The sequence below is a fragment of the Eucyclogobius newberryi genome, unplaced genomic scaffold (genome assembly GCF_026437365.1).
Source record: "Eucyclogobius newberryi isolate DKJ021-1_F unplaced genomic scaffold, fEucNew1.0.hap1 SCAF_8, whole genome shotgun sequence".
NCBI classification, from domain to species: domain Eukaryota; kingdom Metazoa; phylum Chordata; class Actinopteri; order Gobiiformes; family Gobiidae; genus Eucyclogobius; species Eucyclogobius newberryi.
Window position 1 is genome coordinate 38,329,503 of NW_027316500.1, and position 25,921 is coordinate 38,355,423.

At 49.1% G+C, this 25,921-nt stretch overlaps 1 protein-coding gene across 1 annotated transcript in view; it reads left to right on the top strand.

The window, feature by feature from the left end:
* Nucleotides 1-25,921, top strand: part of LOC140351369 (polycomb group RING finger protein 5-A-like) — a 72,478-nt gene that overhangs the window by 29,364 nt on the left and 17,193 nt on the right. Inside the window, exons 5-6 of the mRNA XM_072437179.1 lie at nt 10,513-10,572; nt 16,529-16,707. Of these exons, the coding sequence (XP_072293280.1) occupies nt 10,513-10,572; nt 16,529-16,707 (239 nt within the window). The remainder of the gene's footprint in view (nt 1-10,512; nt 10,573-16,528; nt 16,708-25,921) is intronic.

Genomic DNA, 25,921 nt, shown 5'->3' on the forward strand with positions numbered 1-25,921 from the left:
CACACATGAACCACTCACACATGAACCACTCACACATGAACCACTCACACATGGACCACTCACACATGGACCACTCACACATGGACCACTCACACTGGAACCACTCACACTGGAACCACTCACACATGAACCACTCACACTGGAACCACTCACACTGGAACCACTCACACATGAACCACTCACACATGAACCACTCACACACTGGAACCACTCACACTGGAACCAATCACACATGAAAAACTCACACATGAACCACTCACACATGAACCACTCTCACACATGGACCACTCACACATGGACCAATCACACATGGACCACTCACACATGGACCACTCACACATGAACCACTCACACACATGAACGACTCACACATGGACCACTCACACATGAACCACTCACACATGGACCACTCACACATGGACCACTCACACATGGACCACTCACACATGAACCACTCACACATATGAACCACTCACACACATGAACCACTCACACATATGAACCACTCACACACATGAACCACTCACACATGAACCACTCACACATGAACCACTCACACATGAACCACTCACACAAGAACCACTCTCACACATGAACCACTCACACATGATCCACTCACACACGAACCACTCTCACACATGAACCACTCACACATGAACCACTCACACATGAACCACTCACACATGGACCACTCACACATGAACCACTCTCACACATGAACCACTCACACATGAACCATACACACGCATGAACCATTCACACACATGAACCACTCACACATGAACCACTCACACACATGAACCACTCACACATGAACCACTCACACAAGAACCACTCTCACACATGAACCACTCACACATGATCCACTCACACACGAACCACTCTCACACATGAACCACTCACACATGAACCACTCACACGTGAACCACTCACACATGAACTACTCACACAAGAACCACTCTCACACATGAACCACTCACACAAGATCCACTCACACACGAACCACTCTCACACATGAACCACTCACACATGAACCACTCACACGTGAACCACTCACACATGAACTACTCACACACATGAACCACTCACACACATGAACCACTCACACACATGGACCACTCACACTCATGAACCACTCACACTCATGAACGACTCACACATGGACCACTCACACATGGACCACTCACACATGGACCACTCACACATGGACCACTCACACATGGACCACTCACACATGGACCACTCACACATGAACCACTCACACATATGAACCACTCACACACATGAACCACTCACACATGAACCACTCACACACATGAACAACTCACACATGAACCACTCACACATGAACCACTCACACATGAACCACTCACACAAGAACCACTCTCACTCATGAACCACTCACACATGGACCACTCACACATGAACCACTCACACACATGAACCACTCACACATGGACCACTCACACATGAATCACTCACACACATGAATCACTCACACACTTGGACCACTCACACACATGAACCACTCACACATGAACCACTCACACATGAACCACTCACACATGGACCACTCACACATGGACCACTCACACATGGACCACTCACACTGGAACCACTCACACTGGAACCACTCACACATGAAAAACTCACACATGAACCACTCTCACACATGAACCACTCACACACATGAACCACTCACACACATGAACCACTCACACACATGAACCACTCACACATGAACCACTCACACATGAACCACTCACACATGGACCAATCACACATGAACCACTCACACATGAACGACTCACACAAGAACCACTCACTCATGAACCACTCACACATGGACCACTCACACATGAATCACTCACACACATTAATCACTCACACACTTGGACCACTCACACACATGAACCACTCACACATGAACCACTCACACATGAACCACTCACACATGGACCACTCACACATGGACCACTCACACATGGACCACTCACACTGGAACCACTCACACTGGAACCACTCACACATGAACCACTCACACATGAACCACTCACACACTGGAACCACTCACACTGGAACCACTCACACATGAACCACTCACACATGAACCACTCACACACTGGAACCACTCACACATGAACCACTCACACATGAACCACTCACACACTGGAACCACTCACACTGGAACCACTCACACATGAACCACTCACACATGAACCACTCACACACATGAACCACTCACACACATGAACCACTCACACACATGAACCACTCACACACATACCACTCACACACATGAACCACTCACACATGAACCACTCACACACATGAACCACTCACACACATGAACCACTCACACATGAACCACTCACACATGAACTACTCACACACATGAACCACTCACACACATGAACCACTCACACATGGACCACTCACACATAAACCACTCACACATGAACCACTCACACATGAACCACTCACACACATGAACCACTCACACATGAACCACTCACACATGAACTACTCACACACATGAACCACTCACACATGAACCACTCACACACATGAACCACTCACACACATGAACCACTCACACACATGAACCACTCACACATGAACTACTCACACACATGAACCACTCACACATGAACCACTCACACACATGAACCACTCACACACATGAACCACTCACACACATGAACCACTCACACATGAACTACTCACACACATGAACCACTCACACACATGAACCACTCACACACATGAACCACTCACACACATGAACCACTCACACATGGACCACTCACACATGAACCACTCACACACATGAACCACTCACACATGAACCACTCACACACATGAACCACTCACACACATGAACCACTCACACATGAACCACTCACACATGAACTACTCACTTTAGGGGCTTTAAATCACCATTTTTGATGTGATTATATTTATTATGAATACAGCTTTTGTTATTGAAGTATTTGGACATAGCGACCAAAACTTATAGTCCAAACCACATTCTTTTACTGAAACAGACAAAGACAAAGACATGTATTCAGTGTGTGTCAAACAAATGAACAGCAAAATCCCAATAAATATAATGTCATAGTTAGGGATGCAGACCTAAACCCACGTTCAGGTTCAAGTCCGGATTCGAATCCAGAGGTTTAGGTTCAGGTCCGGACCTAATGAGTCCGGACCTAAACACATGCCATATTTGTATAATGTTATAACAGCATAACACAAGACACTTGGCTAAATTAAGTTGGACACATGAACAAGGACGACTATCAAACACAAGGCTTAACTGCAGACTGAAATAAACTCAATTTATCTGGTTTATTCACTGTTTATTAACAGAAGTTACAACTTACAAATCACGAGCTACGAGCTACGAGCTAACACACGTTCATGTGTTTTACTAGAGGAACAACTTCTGAACAAGAGCATGTTGAGTATTGGGGCAGCTGTTTCAGCTGATACTATGTGTGTAAGTGTGTTACTGGTTTGACTGGGCTGTTCCCACACCTGAAGTTTAATGCTTTAGATACATTTACTCTCAAATTTAGCAGATCCATTGGCATCAAAGTCATGTAAAAACCTTCAAAAACTAGCATAACAGTCAACTAGAACCACTATAAATCAATCAACTTAGCAGTATCAAAAATAGAATATGAAAATATTTTACACAATACATCATATTAACAGCATTAAACACAAGACCATATTTAACAACTGTAGAATACAAATACTATTACAAAATATAAGCTCCAATTAATGAATCCAGCAATTAAACATTACTTTGACTTAGTATTTACTTAGATGTATAAATATGTATATTGCACATTAACCCACCTAAATAAATGCTACATCACACCATAACAGTTATTTTATTCATATTGTAGCGTCTCTAGTCTCTAGTGCGCGTGGTCTCTGGGGCGGAGCTAAGAGCGGGCTCAGGAGACGAGGTGGTTTTTGATGTTCCTGTTCCATCACCATGGTTACGGCCAACAGTAACCAACTCTGTTCAAGAAATAAAGTGACAACTTCGGTCTCTCGCGTCTTTAAACTCATTGCGCCGGCTTCAACTTCTGCCGCGCGGAAGACGCGTGCGTCACTGATGCTCCGGGTGCGCCATTGACAGCGATGTCAGAGTTTACGTCTTTTCTAGCGCGAATTTCGCAATCTATGGAAGGTTTAGGATGGTTTAGATTCTAGAACGTAAAGGATATAGAATGTGAGTGGTAGATTTTTAATGAGTCCAGAACCGAATCACCGGGGTTTCGTTTTTTTTGGACCTGAACTGAAAGTCCGGATCCGGTCCTGCGGAGCGGTACACATCCCTAGTCATAGGTTTGGGTCAAAAAACAGAAGGTAAAATAAAATAAAATGCTCTGTAAAAATCAAATACATTTTTCATCCATTCATTTTCTACCGCTTGTTCCCTTGTCCGGGTGACTTTGGGCCTTAGGCCGGGTACACCCTGGACAGTGGCCAACTCAGAGACATAGACATTACAGAAAACTCTTCACTCTCACATTCATTCACTAAGGCCAATGTTTTTAGATGCCAATAACACAGGTATGTCTCTGGACGGTGGAGGAAGCCGGAGAACCCGGAGAGACAATTGTGTGCTCGTAATTGCCCTAATACAATGACATGAACAAACTACAAATACAATATAGCAAGAAATAGTTTTCAATAAAACATAGTTAAAATATTTGTGATTTTGCTAAAGTGTATACTCTACTGGTCGGACACACATGGTCACCAGATGTGACACAGGTAGAGGCAAAACCACACACTCTGTTTTAACTACTATAAGTCCTATTCCACCAAACATCATGTGCTTTAAATATCACTCTGAAATGTATATTGTAATAACTACCGTCAAATAAAAAGAGAATGAGCAGAGGGCCACGACAACCCGACAATGTTACATTTGTCAAATGAGTGAAATGTTGCATTTGACATAGTTTCGATGCTTCCACCTTTTAATAAGACTTGAACATTAATATTAGGTTGGTATAACATCAAAATACTTGCATTTTCAAAATTTCAAATTTTACAGTAAAAATTCCTTTTTGTTGTTTGGACCAACTTAGCAAGAAGCAGGAGGGCCAACAAAAAATGGTCTGAGGGCCGCATTTGGCCCCGGTGCCATAGTTTGGACATGCCTGCATCGACAGGGGCGAGGAGACAGCAGTTATTTCATCCCTTTTTTAATGGGAAAATATAGTTCTAAGACATTCCACAAGGGCTGGATCATACTTCATGTACGTTCTGTGGAAATGAGACGTGGAGGCTTCCTGTGGCGTCCACATCAAATACGTTCATTTCTGCGTGGAACCGTCCGCATAGTTAAAGGTGCCCTAACATGCTTTTTTAATGTTTCATAGTCTATCCTAAGTAATATTGATATATAATTGATAATAATAAGGGTTGTGCAACACCCTTAACATAATAGTTAAGAAATATCACCCAGACCTTGGACCCCCTCACCAACCCGGAAATGCAAACGGCTTGGTTTGATATTCGCCCCCACCCTTGTGAAGAGCCATCTGGCTCCCCCGCCCAACCCGTGACGTAGTCTCAGAGCGCGTGTGTGCCCCGCCCACCCGTGACGTAGTCTCAGAGCGTGTGTGCCCCGCCCACCCGTGACGTAGTCTCAGTGAGAGCGTGTGCCCCGCCCACCCGTGACGTAGTCTCAGAGCGCGTGTGTGCCCCGCCCACCCGTGACGTAGTCTCAGAGCGTGTGTGCCCCGCCCACCCGTGACGTAGTCTCAGAGCGCCTGTGTGCCCCGCCCACCCGTGACGTAGTCTCAGAGCGCCTGTGTGCCCCGCCCACCCGTGACGTAGTCTCAGTGAGAGCGTGTGCCCCGCCCACCCGTGACGTAGTCTCAGAGCGCGTGTGTGCCCCGCCCACCCGTGACGTAGTCTCAGAGACCGTGTGTGCCCCGCCCACCCGTGACGTAGTCTCAGAGCGTGTGTGCCCCGCCCACCCGTGACGTAGTCTCAGAGACCGTGTGTGCCCCGCCCACCCGTGACGTAGTCTCAGTGAGAGCGTGTGCCCCGCCCACCCGTGACGTAGTCTCAGAGCGCGTGTGTGCCCCGCCCACCCGTGACGTAGTCTCAGAGACCGTGTGTGCCCCGCCCATCCGTGACGTAGTCTCAGAGCGTGTGTGCCCCGCCCACCCGTGACGTAGTCTCAGAGACCGTGTGTGCCCCGCCCACCCGTGACGTAGTCTCAGAGACCGTGTGTGCCCCGCCCACCCGTGACGTAGTCTCAGAGCGTGTGTGCCCCGCCCACCCGTGACGTAGTCTCAGTGAGAGCGTGTGCCCCGCCCACCCGTGACGTAGTCTCAGAGCGTGTGTGCCCCGCCCACCCGTGACGTAGTCTCAGAGACCGTGTGTGCCCCGCCCACCCGTGACGTAGTCTCAGAGACCGTGTGCCCCGCCCACCCGTGACGTAGTCTCAGAGAGCGTGTGTGCCCCGCCCACCCGTGACGTAGTCTCAGTGAGAGCGTGTGCCCCGCCCACCCGTGACGTAGTCTCAGAGCGTGTGTGCCCCGCCCACCCGTGACGTAGTCTCAGAGACCGTGTGTGCCCCGCCCACCCGTGACGTAGTCTCAGTGAGAGCGTGTGCCCCGCCCACCCGTGACGTAGTCTCAGAGCGCGTGTGTGCCCCGCCCACCCGTGACGTAGTCTCAGAGACCGTGTGTGCCCCGCCCACCCGTGACGTAGTCTCAGAGCGTGTGTACCCCGCCCACCCGTGACGTAGTCTCAGAGACCGTGTGTGCCCCGCCCACCCGTGACGTAGTCTCAGTGAGAGCGTGTGCCCCGCCCACCCGTGACGTAGTCTCAGAGCGCGTGTGTGCCCCGCCCACCCGTGACGTAGTCTCAGAGACCGTGTGTGCCCCGCCCATCCGTGACGTAGTCTCAGAGCGTGTGTGCCCCGCCCACCCGTGACGTAGTCTCAGAGACCGTGTGTGCCCCGCCCACCCGTGACGTAGTCTCAGAGACCGTGTGTGCCCCGCCCACCCGTGACGTAGTCTCAGAGCGTGTGTGCCCCGCCCACCCGTGACGTAGTCTCAGTGAGAGCGTGTGCCCCGCCCACCCGTGACGTAGTCTCAGAGCGTGTGTGCCCCGCCCACCCGTGACGTAGTCTCAGAGACCGTGTGTGCCCCGCCCACCCGTGACGTAGTCTCAGAGACCGTGTGTGCCCCGCCCACCCGTGACGTAGTCTCAGAGCGTGTGTGCCCCGCCCACCCGTGACGTAGTCTCAGTGAGAGCGTGTGCCCCGCCCACCCGTGACGTAGTCTCAGAGCGTGTGTGCCCCGCCCACCCGTGACGTAGTCTCAGAGACCGTGTGTGCCCCGCCCACCCGTGACGTAGTCTCAGAGACCGTGTGCCCCGCCCACCCGTGACGTAGTCTCAGAGAGCGTGTGTGCCCCGCCCACCCGTGACGTAGTCTCAGTGAGAGCGTGTGCCCCGCCCACCCGTGACGTAGTCTCAGAGCGTGTGTGCCCCGCCCACCCGTGACGTAGTCTCAGAGACCGTGTGTGCCCCGCCCACCCGTGACGTAGTCTCAGTGAGAGCGTGTGCCCCGCCCACCCGTGACGTAGTCTCAGAGCGCGTGTGTGCCCCGCCCACCCGTGACGTAGTCTCAGAGACCGTGTGTGCCCCGCCCACCCGTGACGTAGTCTCAGAGCGTGTGTACCCCGCCCACCCGTGACGTAGTCTCAGAGACCGTGTGTGCCCCGCCCACCCGTGACGTAGTCTCAGTGAGAGCGTGTGCCCCGCCCACCCGTGACGTAGTCTCAGAGCGCGTGTGTGCCCCGCCCACCCGTGACGTAGTCTCAGAGACCGTGTGTGCCCCGCCCATCCGTGACGTAGTCTCAGAGCGTGTGTGCCCCGCCCACCCGTGACGTAGTCTCAGAGACCGTGTGTGCCCCGCCCACCCGTGACGTAGTCTCAGAGACCGTGTGTGCCCCGCCCACCCGTGACGTAGTCTCAGAGCGTGTGTGCCCCGCCCACCCGTGACGTAGTCTCAGTGAGAGCGTGTGCCCCGCCCACCCGTGACGTAGTCTCAGAGCGTGTGTGCCCCGCCCACCCGTGACGTAGTCTCAGAGACCGTGTGTGCCCCGCCCACCCGTGACGTAGTCTCAGAGACCGTGTGTGCCCCGCCCACCCGTGACGTAGTCTCAGAGCGTGTGTGCCCCGCCCACCCGTGACGTAGTCTCAGAGACCGTGTGTGCCCCGCCCACCCGTGACGTAGTCTCAGAGAGCGTGTGTGCCCCGCCCACCCGTGACGTAGTGTGTGTCCCACAGCTGTTAGCTCCGCGCTGCGCCGCTCCGCGCGAGTGAGTGAGAAACGATAGAACTTCAGATCAACACTACTTTGAGCCTAAATAAATCTGGTGTTTATTCTACAGCGTGCGCAGAACAGATGTATCTATAGATCTCTCTATCTATCTCGCTCTCTATCTCTCTATCTATCTATCTATCTATATATATCTATATAACTATATAGATATATATATATACACAGCCTGCTGCAGCGCGGAGCCGAGGGGAGGGGGGATGACGACGCGGTCCTGTGAACACCCCCGTCAGTTTGGAGATTCGTGGAAAGGAGATAGTCTGTAATATAGCTAAAAACTGCGGGAATCAATCCAAAAAACACTCTGGACATATTTGAAGGACAAATAGCAATGTAAGAAGGTTAAAAGCTCTGAAAAGTCGATTTTGCATGTTATGGGACCTTTAAACATTTTTCCCTAACGCTACAAAAACGGGTCCACTTGGACAGTGTGCGAGGGGCACGTCGGCAAAAAATGATGAAATGACGCTGTGCGGCCCCTCTCGGACGTGTCAAGCATAAACCCACCTTTACACTGTACACAGGGGTCCCCAATAGGGCCCGGACCTTCAGAGCCTTTGATCCAGACCCCAAAGCCATTTTCAGTCTCTACCTTATTTTAAAATCCAGCCTGATTAGTTTAGTGTGACATGAGTTCCGCTGTCACAGGCGGTGGATCAGTGAAAGACGAGACCCTTCAAAGAGTGTGCGTCCCCCTATCTCTGTCTGGCTCCGTCTCTGCAGGAGAAGGCCCCTGCTTATTTCACTGTTTGAAAGAACAGTAGAAGAGTCATGCCACACATATTGTGTGTGCAAATAGGTCCAGGGTCAAGGGTCACGTTAAATGTACAGTGAACACAGTGTTAACACACTGGTTTTGAGCAGAGGCCAGACTTTGAAGACATTTGAATATAATTTGTGTTCAATGGCTTAAATTTAAAGTCTGCATAGTTTATGTCCATGAAATCATTATTAAAAGCCACTTTTTTATTTGGAAAGACCAAATACAATTTAATCGAAAATTGAGATCGATCAGTATGAGAAAATACATTATTTGTTTCCATATTGGCCAGCCTTAGGCACAGCCCCTCTAAGGACATTTTACATTCAAACTGTTCCTCAGGACTCGAGTACAAGCTTCTCCAAATACCTTTTTCCTCTTACTCGAGTCATTATTGGAATCACTATTTATACTTTTACTTGAGTTATATTATTTTAAAGGCAGGTCACCTGCATGTTTCTCTATGAATATAGAGTTGTTTTATGCCGGAATATTATAGCCAAGTAAAGTTTGTGGAGATGCAGCTGCTCACAATAAACACACAGTTTTTATACATTTTTAGAATAATAACCAATTTTCTGGCTAAAACTCATATACTGTGCCTTTAAAGTAACATTACATTGATATCCTGGCTATTCTGCCACCTCTGACTCTGAAGTCCAAAAATCAATGCTTTTCTTTTGATATTACCGTTATTATTATTTGTTAATGCAGTAATGTGTGTTGTTAGCATATTTAGTACATTCTTTGCACTTTGAAGTTCAGTGACTTAAAAATACAGACACAATCTGATTAGAATGTCCAGTAACTCACTTTTTTTTTGTAAGGTTTTCAATTTCACCTGAAATGACTTAGAAAATGAGAAAATAAAGCAGTTTACAGTGAGCTAAGCTGAGCCTTGAATTTCAATCACAGAGACAGAAGATATAATGTTCTGCTCCAGAGCTCTGGAGCATCTCAGGGACATGAAACCAGCTCCACTGTGGACACTAACTGTGTGTGTGTGTGTGTGTGTCTGTGTGTGTGTGTGTGTGTGTGTGTCTCTGTGTGTGTGTGTGTGTCTCTGTGTGTGTGTGTGTCTGTGTGTGTTTGTGTGTGTGTGTGTGTGTGTGTGCGTGTGTGTGTGTGCGTGTGTGTGTGTGTGTGTGTGTCTCTGTGTCTGTCTGTGTGTGTGTGTGTGTGTGTGTGTGTGTGTCTGTGTGTGTGTCTGTGTGTGTTTGTGTGTGTGTGTTTGTGTGTGCGTGCCTGTGTGTGTGTCTGTGTGTCTCTGTGTGTGTGTGTGTGTGTGTCTCTGTGTGTGTGTGTGTCTCTGTGTGTGTGTGTGTCTCTGTGTGTGTGTGTGTGTGTGTGTGTGCAGAGGAGGAGCAGCGGGAGGTCGAATTCTGGAAAAGAAACCAGCATCTGGAGAATGGAAAAGGTAACATCTCTTTTAAAGGACAAACACAGTTATGTCAAATGTACCTTTAAGACATTTTAAAGGAGACTTTTTGATCCACCCGAACAGGAGCGACACCACATGAATCTGCCTCTGCATGAGTCGAGTTATCAGAGATGTTTGCACGCACTCTGGCACATTCTGTGCTCAGCATCTCCGGGTTTTGGACTTGGGCTAATCTTGATTTAGTCTGAGTCTAGTCTGAGTCTAGTCTGAGTCTAGTCTGGGTTTACAGCCCTTAGTGTTCCTTACGTGCAAACTGAAATTAGAAACAAATGTGATGATACATTTATTGCCCTGGTCAGTGAACAAAATTCACTAAAAACTTAAACAATGTCCATAGGGACGAGGAGCAAGTCCTCTGTCCTTAGACCCTCCTTCTGTCCTTAGACCCTCCTTCTGTCCTTAGACCATCCTTCTGTCCTTAGACCATCCTTCTGTCCTTAGACCATCCTTCTGTCCTTAGACCCTCCTTCTGTCCTTAGACCCTCCTTCTGTCCTTAGACCATCCTTCTGTCCTTAGACCATCCTTCTGTCCTTAGACCCTCCTTCTGTCCTTAGACCCTCCTTCTGTCCTTAGACCCTCCTTCTGTCCTTAGACCATCCTTCTGTCCTTAGACCATCCTTCTGTCCTTAGACCCTCCTTCTGTCCTTAGACCCTCCTTCTGTCCTTAGACCATCCTTCTGTCCTTAGACCATCCTTCTGTCCTTAGACCCTCCTTCTGTCCTTAGACCCTCCTTCTGTCCTTAGACCATCCTTCTGTCCTTAGACCATCCTTCTGTCCTTAGACCCTCCTTCTGTCCTTAGACCCTCCTTCTGTCCTTAGACCCTCCTTCTGTCCTTAGACCCTCCTTCTGTCCTTAGACCATCCTTCTGTCCTTAGACCCTCCTTCTCAGAGTTCCACAGTGAAGGAGAGATCTGACTCCATCAGACAGACTGATGCGAGATAGACAGTGGAGCTGCAGCCACTCAGGAGGAGAACCAGTTCTTCAGGAGGAGAATCGGTTCTTCAGGAGGAGAACCAGTTCTTCAGGAGAAGAACCAGTTCGTCAGCAGGAGAACCAGTTCTTCAGGAGGAGAACCAGTTCTTCAGGAGGAGAACCAGTTCTTCAGGAGAAGAACCAGTTCTTCAGGAGGAGAACCAGTTCTTCAGCAGGAGAACCAGTTCTTCAGCAGGAGAACCAGTTCTTCAGCAGGAGAACCAGTTCTTCAGCAGGAGAACCAGTTCTTCAGGAGGAGAATCAGTTCTTCAGGAGGAGAACCAGTTCTTCAGGAGGAGAACCAGTTCGTCAGCAGGAGAACCAGTTCTTCAGGAGGAGAACCAGTTCTTCAGGAGGAGAATCAGTTCTTCAGGAGGAGAACCAGTTCTTCAGCAGGACAATCAGTTCTTCAGGAGGAGAACCAGTTCTTCAGGAGGAGAATCAGTTCTTCAGGAGGAGAACCAGTTCTTCAGGAGGAGAACCAGTTCTTCAGGAGGAGAACCAGTTCTTCAGGAGGAGAACCAGTTCTTCAGGAGGAGAACCAGTTCTTCAGGAGGAGAATCAGTTCTTCAGGAGGAGAACCAGTTCTTCAGCAGGACAATCAGTTCTTCAGGAGGAGAACCAGTTCTTCAGGAGGAGAATCAGTTCTTCAGGAGGAGAACCAGTTCTTCAGCAGGACAATCAGTTCTTCAGGAGGAGAACCAGTTCTTCAGGAGGAGAATCAGTTCTTCAGGAGGAGAACCAGTTCTTCAGGAGAAGAACCAGTTCTTCAGGAGGATAACCAGTTCTTCAGGAGGAGAATCAGTTCTTCAGGAGGAGAACCAGTTCTTCAGGAGGAGAATCAGTTCTTCAGGAGGAGAACCAGTTCTTCAGGAGGAGAACCAGTTCTTCAGGAGAAGAACCAGTTCTTCAGGAGGATAACCAGTTCTTCAGGAGGAGAATCAGTTCTTCAGAAGGAGAACCAGTTCTTCAGCAGGACAACCAGTTCTTCAGCAGGACAACCAGATGAAGAACCGTTCATATGGAGTAGAGACCGATTTTCCAGGGACTCGAGGAGCATCTGTGTCCACAGGTCATCGATGTGTCTGTCCCACTCCCTCGAGGGGGCCGGTAAGTGGGAAAAGAAGAAGAAAAGGCAATGAGCAGTTTGCAAGTGAAATCAAATATTAAATATTGTTTGATAGAATAAGTATTTATCAGAGGATAGTGCTCAGGCTGCCATACTTCCCCCAGCAGAGTTTCTCCTAGGGCAGCGTAGCTGAAACTGTAGCTTTATATTTCTGTTCCTGGCCTGACCATAAGCCTGGTCTTGAATGAAGAGACTGTGTGGGCTTCTTTAACAATGGAGAATGTGTCGGGGGTTCCTGTAAACCTTACTGGAAGATGGCTTAACAACCAAGATGGCGCTGCAAACGGATGCCCTGGATTTTCAGTCCACTTTGTTTTGTCTGTTTTTGTACATAAATTGTGTGTCAGCGTGCTCTTACACCTGTGAAAAGCATCTTCTTTAGCATCTGTTGCGGAATTAATCCTTTTTTTGGCCAGAAGAGTGAGACGCCGCAGACGAGGAAAGCGAGCTGGTGGGCTCATGCACCTTAGGAAACGCGGCACTCGTACGCCCTCATAAGATTTTCCTCTCTAACGTGAACTCACTTTCCAACAAACTGGATGAACTGGCGCTGCTCATGAGACAAAACAGAGACTTTTCCTCTTCTTCTGTTGTGTGCCTCATGGAGACGTGGCTCAGCGAGTCGGTCCCGGACTGTGCCGTACAGCTGAAGGGCTTCCAGCTGCTCCGTGTGGAGAGACAAAAGGTTCTCTCTGAGAGAGAAGCTGTAGGTTTTTCAGATCATGCCATGGTACTTCTGATCCCCACGTACAGACAGAGGCTCCACAAACCTGTAGTGAGGACTTCTAAGAAGTGTGTGTTTGGACATTACAGACTGGGAGGTTTCCTGAGCTGCCACAGGTAGTTTAGATGAGGACACGGACACTGTGACATCAATTTGATTCTGTGAGGACAGCATTATACCATCACACACCAAAGTCACTTTCAATAAAGACAAACCCAGGTTCACACCCAAACTGAGTTAGTTGAGGCAGCAGAAGGAGGCAGCGCACAGGGCCGGTGACAGAGAGCACTACAAAGATGCAAAGTATGGATTTAGCAGGGAGGTTTTGAGACCTAGATCCCAGTACAATTCACATCTGAAGCAGCAGTTCTCTGACAACAACTCCACCTCTGTGTGGAGTGGGCTCCGGCTTCTCACAAACTACAAGCCTAAAGCCCTCCACGGTGCAGACAACCGATGACTGACCAAGGAGCTTTACACCTTCTACTGCGCCTATGGGTCAGGCTTCAACAGTCCAGGGGTCAGGCTTCAACAGTCCAGGGGTCAGGCTTCAACAGTCCAGGGGTCAGGCTTCAACAGTCCAGGGGTCAGGCTTCAACAGTCCAGGGGTCAGGCTTCAACAGTCCAGGGGTCAGAGGCTTCAACAGTCAATGACGCAAAACGTCTCTATCAACCCGATTGTGAGACTAAATCTCACGGTTTTAAGATATTTCAATCGACCTTTTGTACGTCGTTATCCTTTACTTTGGTAGCCAAGGCGAGCGGGGGGAACATGCGGGGGACACGGGCACCGCCATGTTTGTTGTGATGACGCTGCTGGGCGTGTTTCAATCCCAGAATGCATTGCGTAAGATACCAACTTGTTAAAGGCAATTCAACGACCCTGATGCACGGTCTGTTTTGTTACAGACGCATGTGGAGGACCGAAAATGAAGACGCACATGTGTTGTGCAGTGCGTTATCAGTCCTTTGGGATGACAGATAGGTTTACCAGCGTGATAAAAATATTCGACACAGCGGTTTAGGAAAGACCGGTCGGTGAGTTGGCGAAATAATTGAAAAATAAAAGATTTTGACGTTTTATCAACAAAATGCTGATAATTTTTTTTCAGTTGGCTAGTTTCGTACCGGGTCGGTCGGGTTACGGCAAACAGACATATTATTTCGCTCAGCCCTATTTCCCACTCATGAGGTTCCTGATGGTTTGCCATCAGGAACCAAGCTGCGGTACTGCGGGCCTGCCAATACCTGTCAACGGCCTCAGGAGACCTTCGAGGCCTCCTTCTTCCACCTGACGGCATCCCTTACTTCTGTTGTCCACCAACGGGTGTTGCCACCTCAACAGGCACCTGAGACCTTGCGACCACAGCCGCATTGACAGTTGAGGTCAAGAACATGGTCCACTTGGACTCAATGTCCCCAGCCTCCCCCGGGATCTGGGAGAAGCTGGTGTGAGTTGAAGACCCTGCTGACAGAAGGCTCCACAAGATGTTCCCAACAGACCCTCACAATGCACTTGGGTCTGCCAAGTCTGTCCGGCTTCCTCCTCCGCCAGCGGATCCAACTCAGCACCAGGTGGTGTGACAACTCTGCCCCTCTCTTCACCCGAGTGTCCAAGACACGCGGCCGGAGGTCAGATGACATGACAACAAAGTCGATAATTGACCTCCGGCCTAGGGTGTCCTGGTGCCATGTGCACTGATGGACACCCTTGTGCTTGAACATGGTGTTCGTTATGGACAATCCATGGCTAGCACAGAAGTCCAAACCCTGCTTAGATCGGTTTAGGTCGGGGAAGCCGTTCTTCCTGATCACCCCTCTCCAGGTGCCACTGTCTTTGCCCACGTGGGCGTTGAAGTCCCCCAGTAGAACAACGTTCTAGTCCCCGGTTGGTGCACAGTCCAGTGCTCTCCACTGCTGTTCCGCCCGTAGGCCGACAGTGAGAGACCTGTCCCCCACCTGAAGGCGTAGGGACGCCCTCTCGTTCACTGGGGTGAACTCCAACACGTGGCGGCCGCATTTTGAAACTTATCCGAAGCAGAAGGCCACAAACAACCCAACAATGTTGAATTTGTTGAATGACAAAGTGAATCAATCAAAAGTTTGCATTTCGATGCCTCCACACCTTTAATAAGACTTGGAACTGTAATAATAGGTTGGTATCAAAATGCTTTTTTAATTTTTTTTCTTTTTTTTAATTTTATAATAAAAATAACTACTTTTTGTTGTTCGGACAAACTTAGCAAGAAGCTAGAGGGCCAATATTTGACCCCCGGGCCGACTATTTGATTCAATTTCAAATGAGGCAATTTTAGGCTCAGTGTATTGTATTACACAGTGGCCAATGTAACTTGTATTCTTTTATCTAAATTAAGCCATGACAGAGTGGAATACATCAGCTCTCTGCTTGTTCTATTAGAGCAACTAAGAACAAGTCTATCTGCTTTATTTTTAACAATTGTATTGTTGCTAATTCCTTTTGAGATGCAGAAGACCACACTTCAGACAACATGAAAAATGACAGAATGTTGACTGTGACTGATTATTTCTGTCACATAATGACTACTCTTTTGTTAACAATGGTGTTTATGTGATCAGTCCAAGACAGACTACTATCCAGTAGTGTGTGGTGACTTTTATGGATGGGCATGCAGACAATCAATATTTAGTGCATAATAGAAAAGTTTAAATATATTAAAATGGGAGGGTGGGCGTTGAGTCCTCACTACAGGTTTGGATCCAGCGTGTTCTGCTTTCTGGTTTGGACTTGAATAAACTGTCTTTAGTTCATTTCAGTTTAGTTCAACTGCTAAACTAATCCAAGAATCCCATGCATTTCAGAGCCTGACACGAAGTCTAGAATTCAATTTCAGCAGCTTTCAGATGGTTAAAGACACATTAGAGACATTCAGTTCTCTGCAGCGTATATCTTGGGAAATCTCAAAGCTTAATTTATTCAGGTAATAACATTTTTATTACCTGAATAAATTAAGCTTTGAGATTTCCCAAGTGCGACCAATTCAATTACAATTAAACTTTCAGCCTTTACGAATGATGACCAATAAACATGACTGTTTTCTAATGTTTCCCGTGTGATTTCCAGTCGACAGCGCGAAGCATCAGAAGGGCTTCGAGGGAGGAGCTGATCCTGGAGGAGGAAGAGAGGACGAAGGAGCAGAGGAGGAGGAGAGGCAAGACTACCACAGGAGTGACCCACAGATCGCCATCTGTCTGGACTGTCTGCACAACACAGGACAAAGCCAGGCCGACACGTCCGTCACAGTATGTCACAAATGCAAAAAGAAATATTTTGTGATAAATATCACTTTTGTTTTTCCTGTCTCTGTTTCTGAAACTGAACACAACAGAAATGGAAGCGCAACATCTCAGCTATTTTTCATTTGTAATGAATGACATCTTAAGTTCTGCCTCATATATATTCATATTCTCTGAAACATGGCTAACCGCCAAAATCTCGTATGCCGACATTTATTTGGACAATTATAATATGTTTTGTTGTGATAGACCCAGCAAAAGGAGGTGGAATAGCAATCTTTATGAAATCTTGTTTTACTGTATTTTTAAATACCAAAGTCTCCAAATGAAAGTGTTTTGAATACATGGCCCTTGAGGTGGGTGTGGGCAAAAGTAGTCCTGGACAATGTTGAAATGAACATGCTGCGAATGGCGTAAAGCAGCTGCACAGGAACTGCACATGAATGGGAAACGCACACACATCAAACGCACACACGGTCACTACCCAAAGCTCATGACCATAGGTGAGGGTAGGAACGTAGAATGACCGGTAAATCGAGAGCTTTGCCTTTCGACTCAGCTCCCTCTTTACCACAACAGTCGATGCAGCAATCTCAATCTGTCAATCTCAAACTCCATCCTTCCCTCACTCGTGAACATGAACTATGAACAGAACCGGTGACAAAGCGCAGCCCTGAGGAGTCCCTCATGCACTGGGAACAGGTCTCACTTACTGCCGGCAATGAACACAGCTCCTGTTCTGGTCAGACAGGGACCGGACAGCCCTGAGCAAAGGGCCCCGGACCCCGTACTCCCGGAGCACCCCCAAAGGACACCCCGAGGGACACGGTCGAAAGCCTTCTCCAGATCCACAAAGCACATGTGGACTGGTTGGGCAAACTTCCATGAACCCTCGAGCCCCCGATGGAGGGTATAGAGCTGGTCCAGTGTTCCACGACCAGGACCTAAACCACTCTGCTCCTCCTGAATCCGAGGTTCGACTATTGTTTGGATTCTCCTCTCCAGGACCTGGAATAGACCTTACCGGGCTGAGGAGTGTGATCCCTCTGTAGTTGGGACCACCACCCCGGTATGCCAGAGACGTGCCGGTCAGGCGTATGTCCTCTGTATGTCCCATCAAATCAAATCAAATCAAATTTATTTATGAAGCACAATTCATACAAACTGCAATTCAAAGTGCTTTACAGTGTTTAAAACACAATTTAAAACAAGTAATAAATTAAAAACACAATGCAGTTTATAAAAACGTAAAAACAATGTACATCAGAGTAAAGTAAAGAATAAAAATAATGTAGTATTTTAAAATATTAAAAACCAGGTAAAATCAGTCATAGGCGCGGCTAAACAAAACAGTTTTTAGTTTGGATTCAAACACAGCCGGGGCGGGGCCTGTCTCACAACTTCGGGGAGGCTATTCCTTGCCCCATAGACCTGGAACACAGATTCTCCGTGTCTGGTCTTGGCTCTGGCACCAGCAGGAGGCCGGTCCCTGAGGTCCTTAGAGTCCGAGGTGGTTCGTATGGCACACACAAGTGTGAGATGTATTTTGGTGTTAGGCCATGGAGAGACTTATACACAATTAGAGCTGTTTTAAAGTCTATTCTCTGATCCACAGGGGGCAGTGCAGAGACCTGAGAACAGGACTAATGTGATGGTACTTCCTGGTTCTAGTCAGGACTAATGTGATGGTACTTCCTGGTTCTAGTCAGGAACCGAGCAGCAGCGTTCTGAATGTTTTACAGCTCGTTTGGAGAGACAGTGAGCGGCCGTTACAGTCTAATCTACTGGAGACAAACACATGGATAAGTCTCTCCAAGTCTGGTTGGAACATTATGTTTTTAATTTTGGCAATGTTTTTTTTATATGGAAGAAAGCTACTGATGTTATTGAGTTGATGTAGCGGTTGAAATTCATGTCTGAGTCCATAATTACTCCTACATTTTTTACCTTGGTTACGGGTTTTAGAGAGAGAAAGTGTTAGCAACCACCTCCAGTCTCTCTAAGTTTTTGTGGGCCAAAGACGATGATTTTGGTTTTGTCTGAGTTCAGCTGGAGGAAGTTGTTTTGCCTCCACTCACTGATCTGTTGAAGGCAATGACTGAATTGACAGGTCCATATTCACCTGCCGTCAGTGAGACATAGATCTGAGTGTCGTCAGCATCATTGTGACAGGACACACCACAGTTTCACATTAGCTGTCCCAATGGCAGCATGTACAGATTGAACAGAAGGGGTCCAAGGATTGACCCTTGGGGCACCCCACAGGTCAATGCCAGGCTCTCAGAGACACAGTCACCAATCTCAACAAAGTATTTCCTGTTATCGAGGTAGGATTTCAACCAATTTAAGGCCATGCCGGTGATGCCCACCCAGTCCTCTGACCTCTGTGGAAGTATCCCGTGGTCAACTGTGTCAAATACAGCACTGAGATCCAGCAAGACTAAAACAGAGGCCTTGCCATCATCAGTGCTCAGACGGATGTCATTTGTAACCTTAATGAGACCGTCTCAGTGCTGTGATGCCATCTAAAACCGGACTGGAAGACATCACAGGAGTCACTTATCAGGAGGAACTGAGTGAGCTGTTTATAAATGACTTTTTCAAGGACTTTTTCCCAGGAAAGGTAAGTTTGAGATCGGTCGATAGTTGTTAAGTGTTGTGGGATCGAGGCTGCTCTTCTTTAGCCGCGGCTTAATAACTGCAGTTTTCAAGACCGTTGGGAATGTTCTGGATTTAAGTGACCGTTGATTATTTCAGTAAGTGGAGTCAGCAGACTACTGAGCACGGATTTTAAAAGTCTCTCAGGCTGGTGATGGTCTCTCAGGCTGGTGACGGTCTCTCAGGCTGGTGACGGTCTCTCAGGCTGGTGACGGTCTCTCAGGCTGGTGACGGTCTCTCAGGCTGGTGACGGTCTCTCAGGCTGGTGACGGTCTCTCAGGCTGGTGACGGTCTCTCAGGCTGGTGACGGTCTCTCAGGCTGGTGACGGTCTCTCAGGCTGGTGACGGTCTCTCAGGCTGGTGACGGTCTCTCAGGCTGGTGACGGTCTCTCAGGCTGGTGACGGTCTCTCAGGCTGGTGACGGTCTCTCAGGCTGGTGACGGTCTCTCAGGCTGGTGACGGTCTCTCAGGCTGGTGACGGTCTCTCAGGCTGGTGACGGTCTCTCAGGCTGGTGACGGTCTCTCAGGCTGGTGACGGTCTCTCAGGCTGGTGACGGTCTCTCAGGCTGGTGACGGTCTCTCAGGCTGGTGATGGTCTCTCAGGCTGGTGATGGTCTCTCAGGCTGGTGATGGTCTCTCAGGCTGGTGATGGTCTCTCAGGCTGGTGACGGTCTCTCAGGCTGGTGACGGTCTCTCAGGCTGGTGACGGTCTCTCAGGCTGGTGACGGTCTCTCAGGCTGGTGACGGTCTCTCAGGCTGGTGACGGTCTCTCAGGCTGGTGACGGTCTCTCAGGCTGGTGACGGTCTCTCAGGCTGGTGACGGTCTCTCAGGCTGGTGACGGTCTCTCAGGCTGGTGACGGTCTCTCAGGCTGGTGACGGTCTCTCAGGCTGGTGACGGTCTCTCAGGCTGGTGACGGTCTCTCAGGCTGGTGACGGTCTCTCAGGCTGGTGACGGTCTCTCAGGCTGGTGACGGTCTCTCAGGCTGGTGACGGTCTCTCAGGCTGGTGACGGTCTCTCAGGCTGGTGACGGTCTCTCAGGCTGGTGACGGTCTCTCAGGCTGGTGACGGTCTCTCAGGCTGGTGACGGTCTCTCAGGCTGGTGACGGTCTCTCAGGCTGGTGACGGTCTCTCAGGCTGGTGACGGTCTCTCAGGCTGGTGACGGTCTCTCAGGCTGGTGACGGTCTCTCAGGCTGGTGACGGTCTCTCAGGCTGGTGACGGTCTCTCAGGCTGGTGACGGTCTCTCAGGCTGGTGACGGTCTCTCAGGCTGGTGACGGTCTCTCAGGCTGGTGACGGTCTCTCAGGCTGGTGACGGTCTCTCAGGCTGGTGACGGTCTCTCAGGCTGGTGACGGTCTCTCAGGCTGGTGACGGTCTCTCAGGCTGGTGACGGTCTCTCAGGCTGGTGACGGTCTCTCAGGCTGGTGACGGTCTCTCAGGCTGGTGACGGTCTCTCAGGCTGGTGACGGTCTCTCAGGCTGGTGACGGTCTCTCAGGCTGGTGACGGTCTCTCAGGCTGGTGACGGTCTCTCAGGCTGGTGACGGTCTCTCAGGCTGGTGACGGTCTCTCAGGCTGGTGATGGTCTCTCAGGCTGGTGATGGTCTCTCAGGCTGGTGATGGTCTCTCAGGCTGGTGACGGTCTCTCAGGCTGGTGACGGTCTCTCAGGCTGGTGACGGTCTCTCAGGCTGGTGATGGTCTCTTGGACAATTTTTTCAGTCACAGGTACAAACTGAGTCAGCTCCACATGTTTGACTGGCTGTTGAATTAGTATTTGCACTGTGGGATTGATTGTGTTCTTAATGTTCTGAACCTTGTCCTTGAAGAATGTGGCAAACTCATTGCACTTTGATGTGGAAATGAGTTCCAACGGCATCTGAGCTGGAGGGTTTGTCAGTCGGTTACTGTCGCTAACAGAATGCGGGAGTTGTTATTATTATTTCCAATTATTTCTGAGAAATAATTTTCTCTTGTTTTACATAATAATTGGTTGTATACCGACATTTTTCTTGTGTATATTTCATAGTGAACTTGGAGCTTTGACTTGCGGCATTCTCTTTTCTGTGCCCTGACTGAATCATCGTTTCTCCATGGAGCCTTCTGCTTATTCTTAACCACCTGAACCTTCATAGGAGCAATGTTATCTAGGACATTCATAATACTTGATGTAACGGAGTTCAATAAACCATTGACATCAGAACATGGGACATTTTCAATGTTGATTCTTTCCATAAACAGTGCACCCGTCCTGTCATTTATGTGTCTCCTCTGAACAATGGCTGCATCAGCTGGTGGTTTAGGAGTGACAAGCAGATCAAAGAAGACACAGAGATGATCGGACAGAGCAACATCCACCACATTAACATTTGATATATTTACCCCCTTTGTGATTAACAGATCCAGATTGTGCCCTCTGCTGTGGGTGGGGCCACTCTGCTGTGGGTGGGGCCACTCTGCTGTGGGTGGGGCCACTCTGATGTGGGTGGGGCCACTCACATGCTGAGTAAGACCAAAGTTTTCAAGAACAGTATCGAGCTCTTTAGCGCTTCTGTCACAGACACTGTCCATGTGTACGTTAAAATCACCTGTAGCCAAACCATCAAAGTCTGTGCATACGACTGAAAACATTAAAAGAAAAAACAGTAAAATCATCAATAAAACGTTGTCAGTGCTGGAGAGGCTTGTATAAAACAATGAAGAGGACGGATGTAGACTGCTTTAGCTCCATTTTAAAAGATACATACTCAAATGATGAAAACACCCCAAAAGAACAACCTGTGGGTGATTATTTCATCTCTAAAGACAGCACACACACCACCACCCTTTTTGTTTTTACGTATTTCAGATTCAAACTTGAAATTGGGTGGAGCAGATTCTATAAGAACTGGATTAGCAGTGTTTTCATCAAGCCATGTTTCAGTTAAAAACATGAAATCAAGATTATAAGAGGAAATAAAATTATTGATCAAAAATGATTTGTTGCATAAAGACCTGACATTTAGTACAGCAAGTTTCACTTTGATTTCTGCAGAACAACACATCGTCCTCCCACGTGGAACATGAATTAAATGTCCCTGATTTACAGTTTCACGTGTTTCATGAGTGTTTATATCTGCGGTTTCTCATAGTTATAATTGGCATAATAGGGAAGATCATGTCCAGTGTTTCTGACTGACAGAGAGCGCTAGAGCCACAACGAAAGTTTTCTTGCTTTTGTCCATTTTGAGATATTGTGTGCAGTGACCTAGAGGGGGCAGTGGAGGGGGCAGTTGAGGGGGCAGTGGAGGGGGCAGTGGAGGGGGCAGTAGTGCGTTGACAGTTGTGTGTTGACCGGTCTGAAGAAGACGGGGTTGTGAGGGGCGTGGATTGTGTAAACAGTCACTCGCGTGCGGGAACGTCCACCAGGAAGTGGACAGCGTAGAGCAGGTTGTTTGTGAGGAGACGGGTTCCAAATCTGTTCAGGTGCAGGCCATCCACCCGGTGTGAGAGGGACGATCCCAGAACAGGTTAAAATTGTCAATAAAATGTATGAAGTGGAGCCTACAAAAGGTGTTCAAATAGAGAGTTCTACTGAATCTTTCAGCACCGCGATCATGGTGGGAATGGGTCCGGAGATAAACACAGACATGCCCTGAATAATCCACGGTTTCAGGGCATTAAAATGCTCCACAAAGTCCCTTTTTGTAGTCTCAGACTGTCTGTATGATATGTCGTTTGTCCCGATGTGAAGAATGATCCTGTGAACTGTTGATGGGATGGACTTGAGCAGATCAGGAAGTCTGCTCACAATCCGTGAGACCGCGGCTCCTGGGAAGCAGTGCGTTATTGCGTTAAAGAAACGGACATGTCTGACGATGGAGTCACCGATGATGACTGTTGTGGGAGAGATCAGTGGCTGAGGGCGATCCGTGGTTGGATTTCGGTGCTGTGAGCCATCGCCTTGTACGGAGGACGGGCTGCTGGGGCCGGGCTCGAGTCGGGAGGCTCCAGGCTGTGGGCCAGATGCGGCGGTGTACCCGGACCCTTCAGTAGAGGGTCCCTGTGCAGAGGCGCGTTCTCGGGCACGAACACCAGTTGTGCTGCGACTTGTTATGGCCGTAGCTCCACTGGTGACTGCGGGGCCATCGGATGTGCTGCGGCTTGGGACCGTGACACCCCCGATGGTGGCGAGGGTACACGCAGCGCTGAGGAAAGCGGCAAGACTGGAGCCAGGGCCCGAGCACCACCACTGGATCGTCTCAGGACTGCCTCTCTGATCACATTCAGTCTGGCCGAAGATTTTCTGTGCCGTTTAGATGTTTTAAACCCGGTTGACTCAGAGGAGGTAGAGGTGGGGGTGGTTACAGCTGCCTCGGGACGCACCGGGGCTTGTGGCGGGTCCTCGGTCTGCATGGACAGGTGACTCGGGACACTATCCTGGAGCGCCGGGAAATCAATAGATGAGTTCAGACTGGAAAGTGTCTGAACTGGGGCGGCTGGAGCAGGTGAGTCATTTGCCAGTGCAGCAAAACGGTTAGTGAGGTTTAAACTGGGGATAATTGTAGCTCCAAGTGTGCGTCTTTGTTGGTTCTTTTGTATTGTTGAAGTATTTTGGGCGGATCTGGAGTGAGGAGTTGAGCAGGAGGGCTGAGGGGAACCATGCGGGTCCCACACCACTGTGTCCATGAGGGTTACACACCACTGTGTCCATGAGGGTTACACACCACTGTGTCCATGAGGGTCCCACACCACTGTGTCCATGAGGGTTACACACCACTGTGTCCATGAGGGTCCCACACCACTGTGTCCATGAGGGTCCCACACCACTGTGTCCATGAGGGTCCCACACCACTGTGTCTATGAGGCTTACACACCACTGTGTCCATGAGGGTTACACACCACTGTGTCCATGAGGGTCCCACACCACTGTGTCCATGAGGGTCCCACACCACTGTGTCCATGAGGGTCCCACACCACTGTGTCCATGAGGGTCCCACACCACTGTGTCCATGAGGGTCCCACACCACTGTGTCCATGAGGGTCCCACACCACTGTGTCCATGAGGGTCCCACACCACTGTGTCCATGAGGGTCACACACCACTGTGTCCATGAGGGTTACACACCACTGTGTCCATGAGGGTCCCACACCACTGTGTCCATGAGGGTCCCACACCACTGTGTCCATGAGGGTCCCACACCACTGTGTCCATGAGGGTTACACACCACTGTGTCCATGAGGGTCCCACACCACTGTGTCCATGAGGGTCCCACACCACTGTGTCCATGAGGGTTACACACCACTGTGTCCATGAGGGTCCCACACCACTGTGTCCATGAGGGTCCCACACCACTGTGTCTATGAGGGTCCCACACCACTGTGTCCATGAGGGTCCCACACCACTGTGTCCATGAGGGTCCCACACCACTGTGTCCATGAGGGTCCCACACCACTGTGTCCATGAGGGTTACACACCACTGTGTCCATGAGGGTTACACACCACTGTGTCCATGAGGGTCCCACACCACTGTGTCCATGAGGGTCCCACACCACTGTGTCCATGAGGGTTACACACCACTGTGTCCATGAGGGTCCCACACCACTGTGTCCATGAGGGTCCCACACCACTGTGTCTATGAGGGCGCTGTTGAGTGATGCAATCTTTGTGTGCTGTCCGGTGGCAATGTCCATAAGTTTTGATATCAGTTCATCTTTCTTTTTACGTTCGTTGGAGAGTCAAATGATTTCTTCTTCCAGATGTTGATGATGAGTGGTGGTGTCCGGATCAAGTGGTAACTTTGTTTCTCCAGGTGTCATGGTTGGCAGTGTAGGCCACCCCGGGCCTATGTTCTAGTGGGGCAATAAAAACCTCTAAAAATGATAAAAATGTCAAGCAGTGTGGCATAAAATAATAAAAAAGTGCTCAGTAATTAAAAGTGCCCCGTGTAGCATGAAGATTTTTGACGGATTAGTTTAAAATGACTATTTGATGTAGACAGATGTTTGACCTGTTCAGGCAGTGGCAGCCATCTTTAAGTATTTTTTTCTATTTTGTAAGGCGAGAGTTTTTTAATAAGTTGTTTCTCGAGGCCGCCAACGTCAAAAACGGAGATTCCTGTTTTCAGGGATTTTCCGCAGTTTCTGACCTCCGACCATTTCTGCACGACCCCGAGTTCGTCCGAACGTCAGAGCTTTAAAACTCCCGCAACTCACGGCTTCCTAGATCCATGAGATCGACTGTTAGATAAACATGAAGGGTGCAGGGTGGGCGTGGCTATGGCCCATTCATTGAACTTGTGTTCGAAAGAGGAAATGAAGACTACGCGTCTTGATCGATTTATATCAGAAAAATGTTGTCGTTGCCATTTAAGTAGCACAAGTCCTCCTGATGTGGACATGTCCAGCTCGTCTGTGGAGACAGGTTGTGGACATGTCCAGCTCGTCTGTGGAGTCATGTGGACATGTCCAGCTCGTCTGTGGAGTCATGTGGACATGTCCAGCTCGTCTGTGGAGACATGTGGACATGTCCAGCTCGTCTGTGGAGTCATGTGGACATGTCCAGCTCGTCTGTGGAGTCATGTGGAC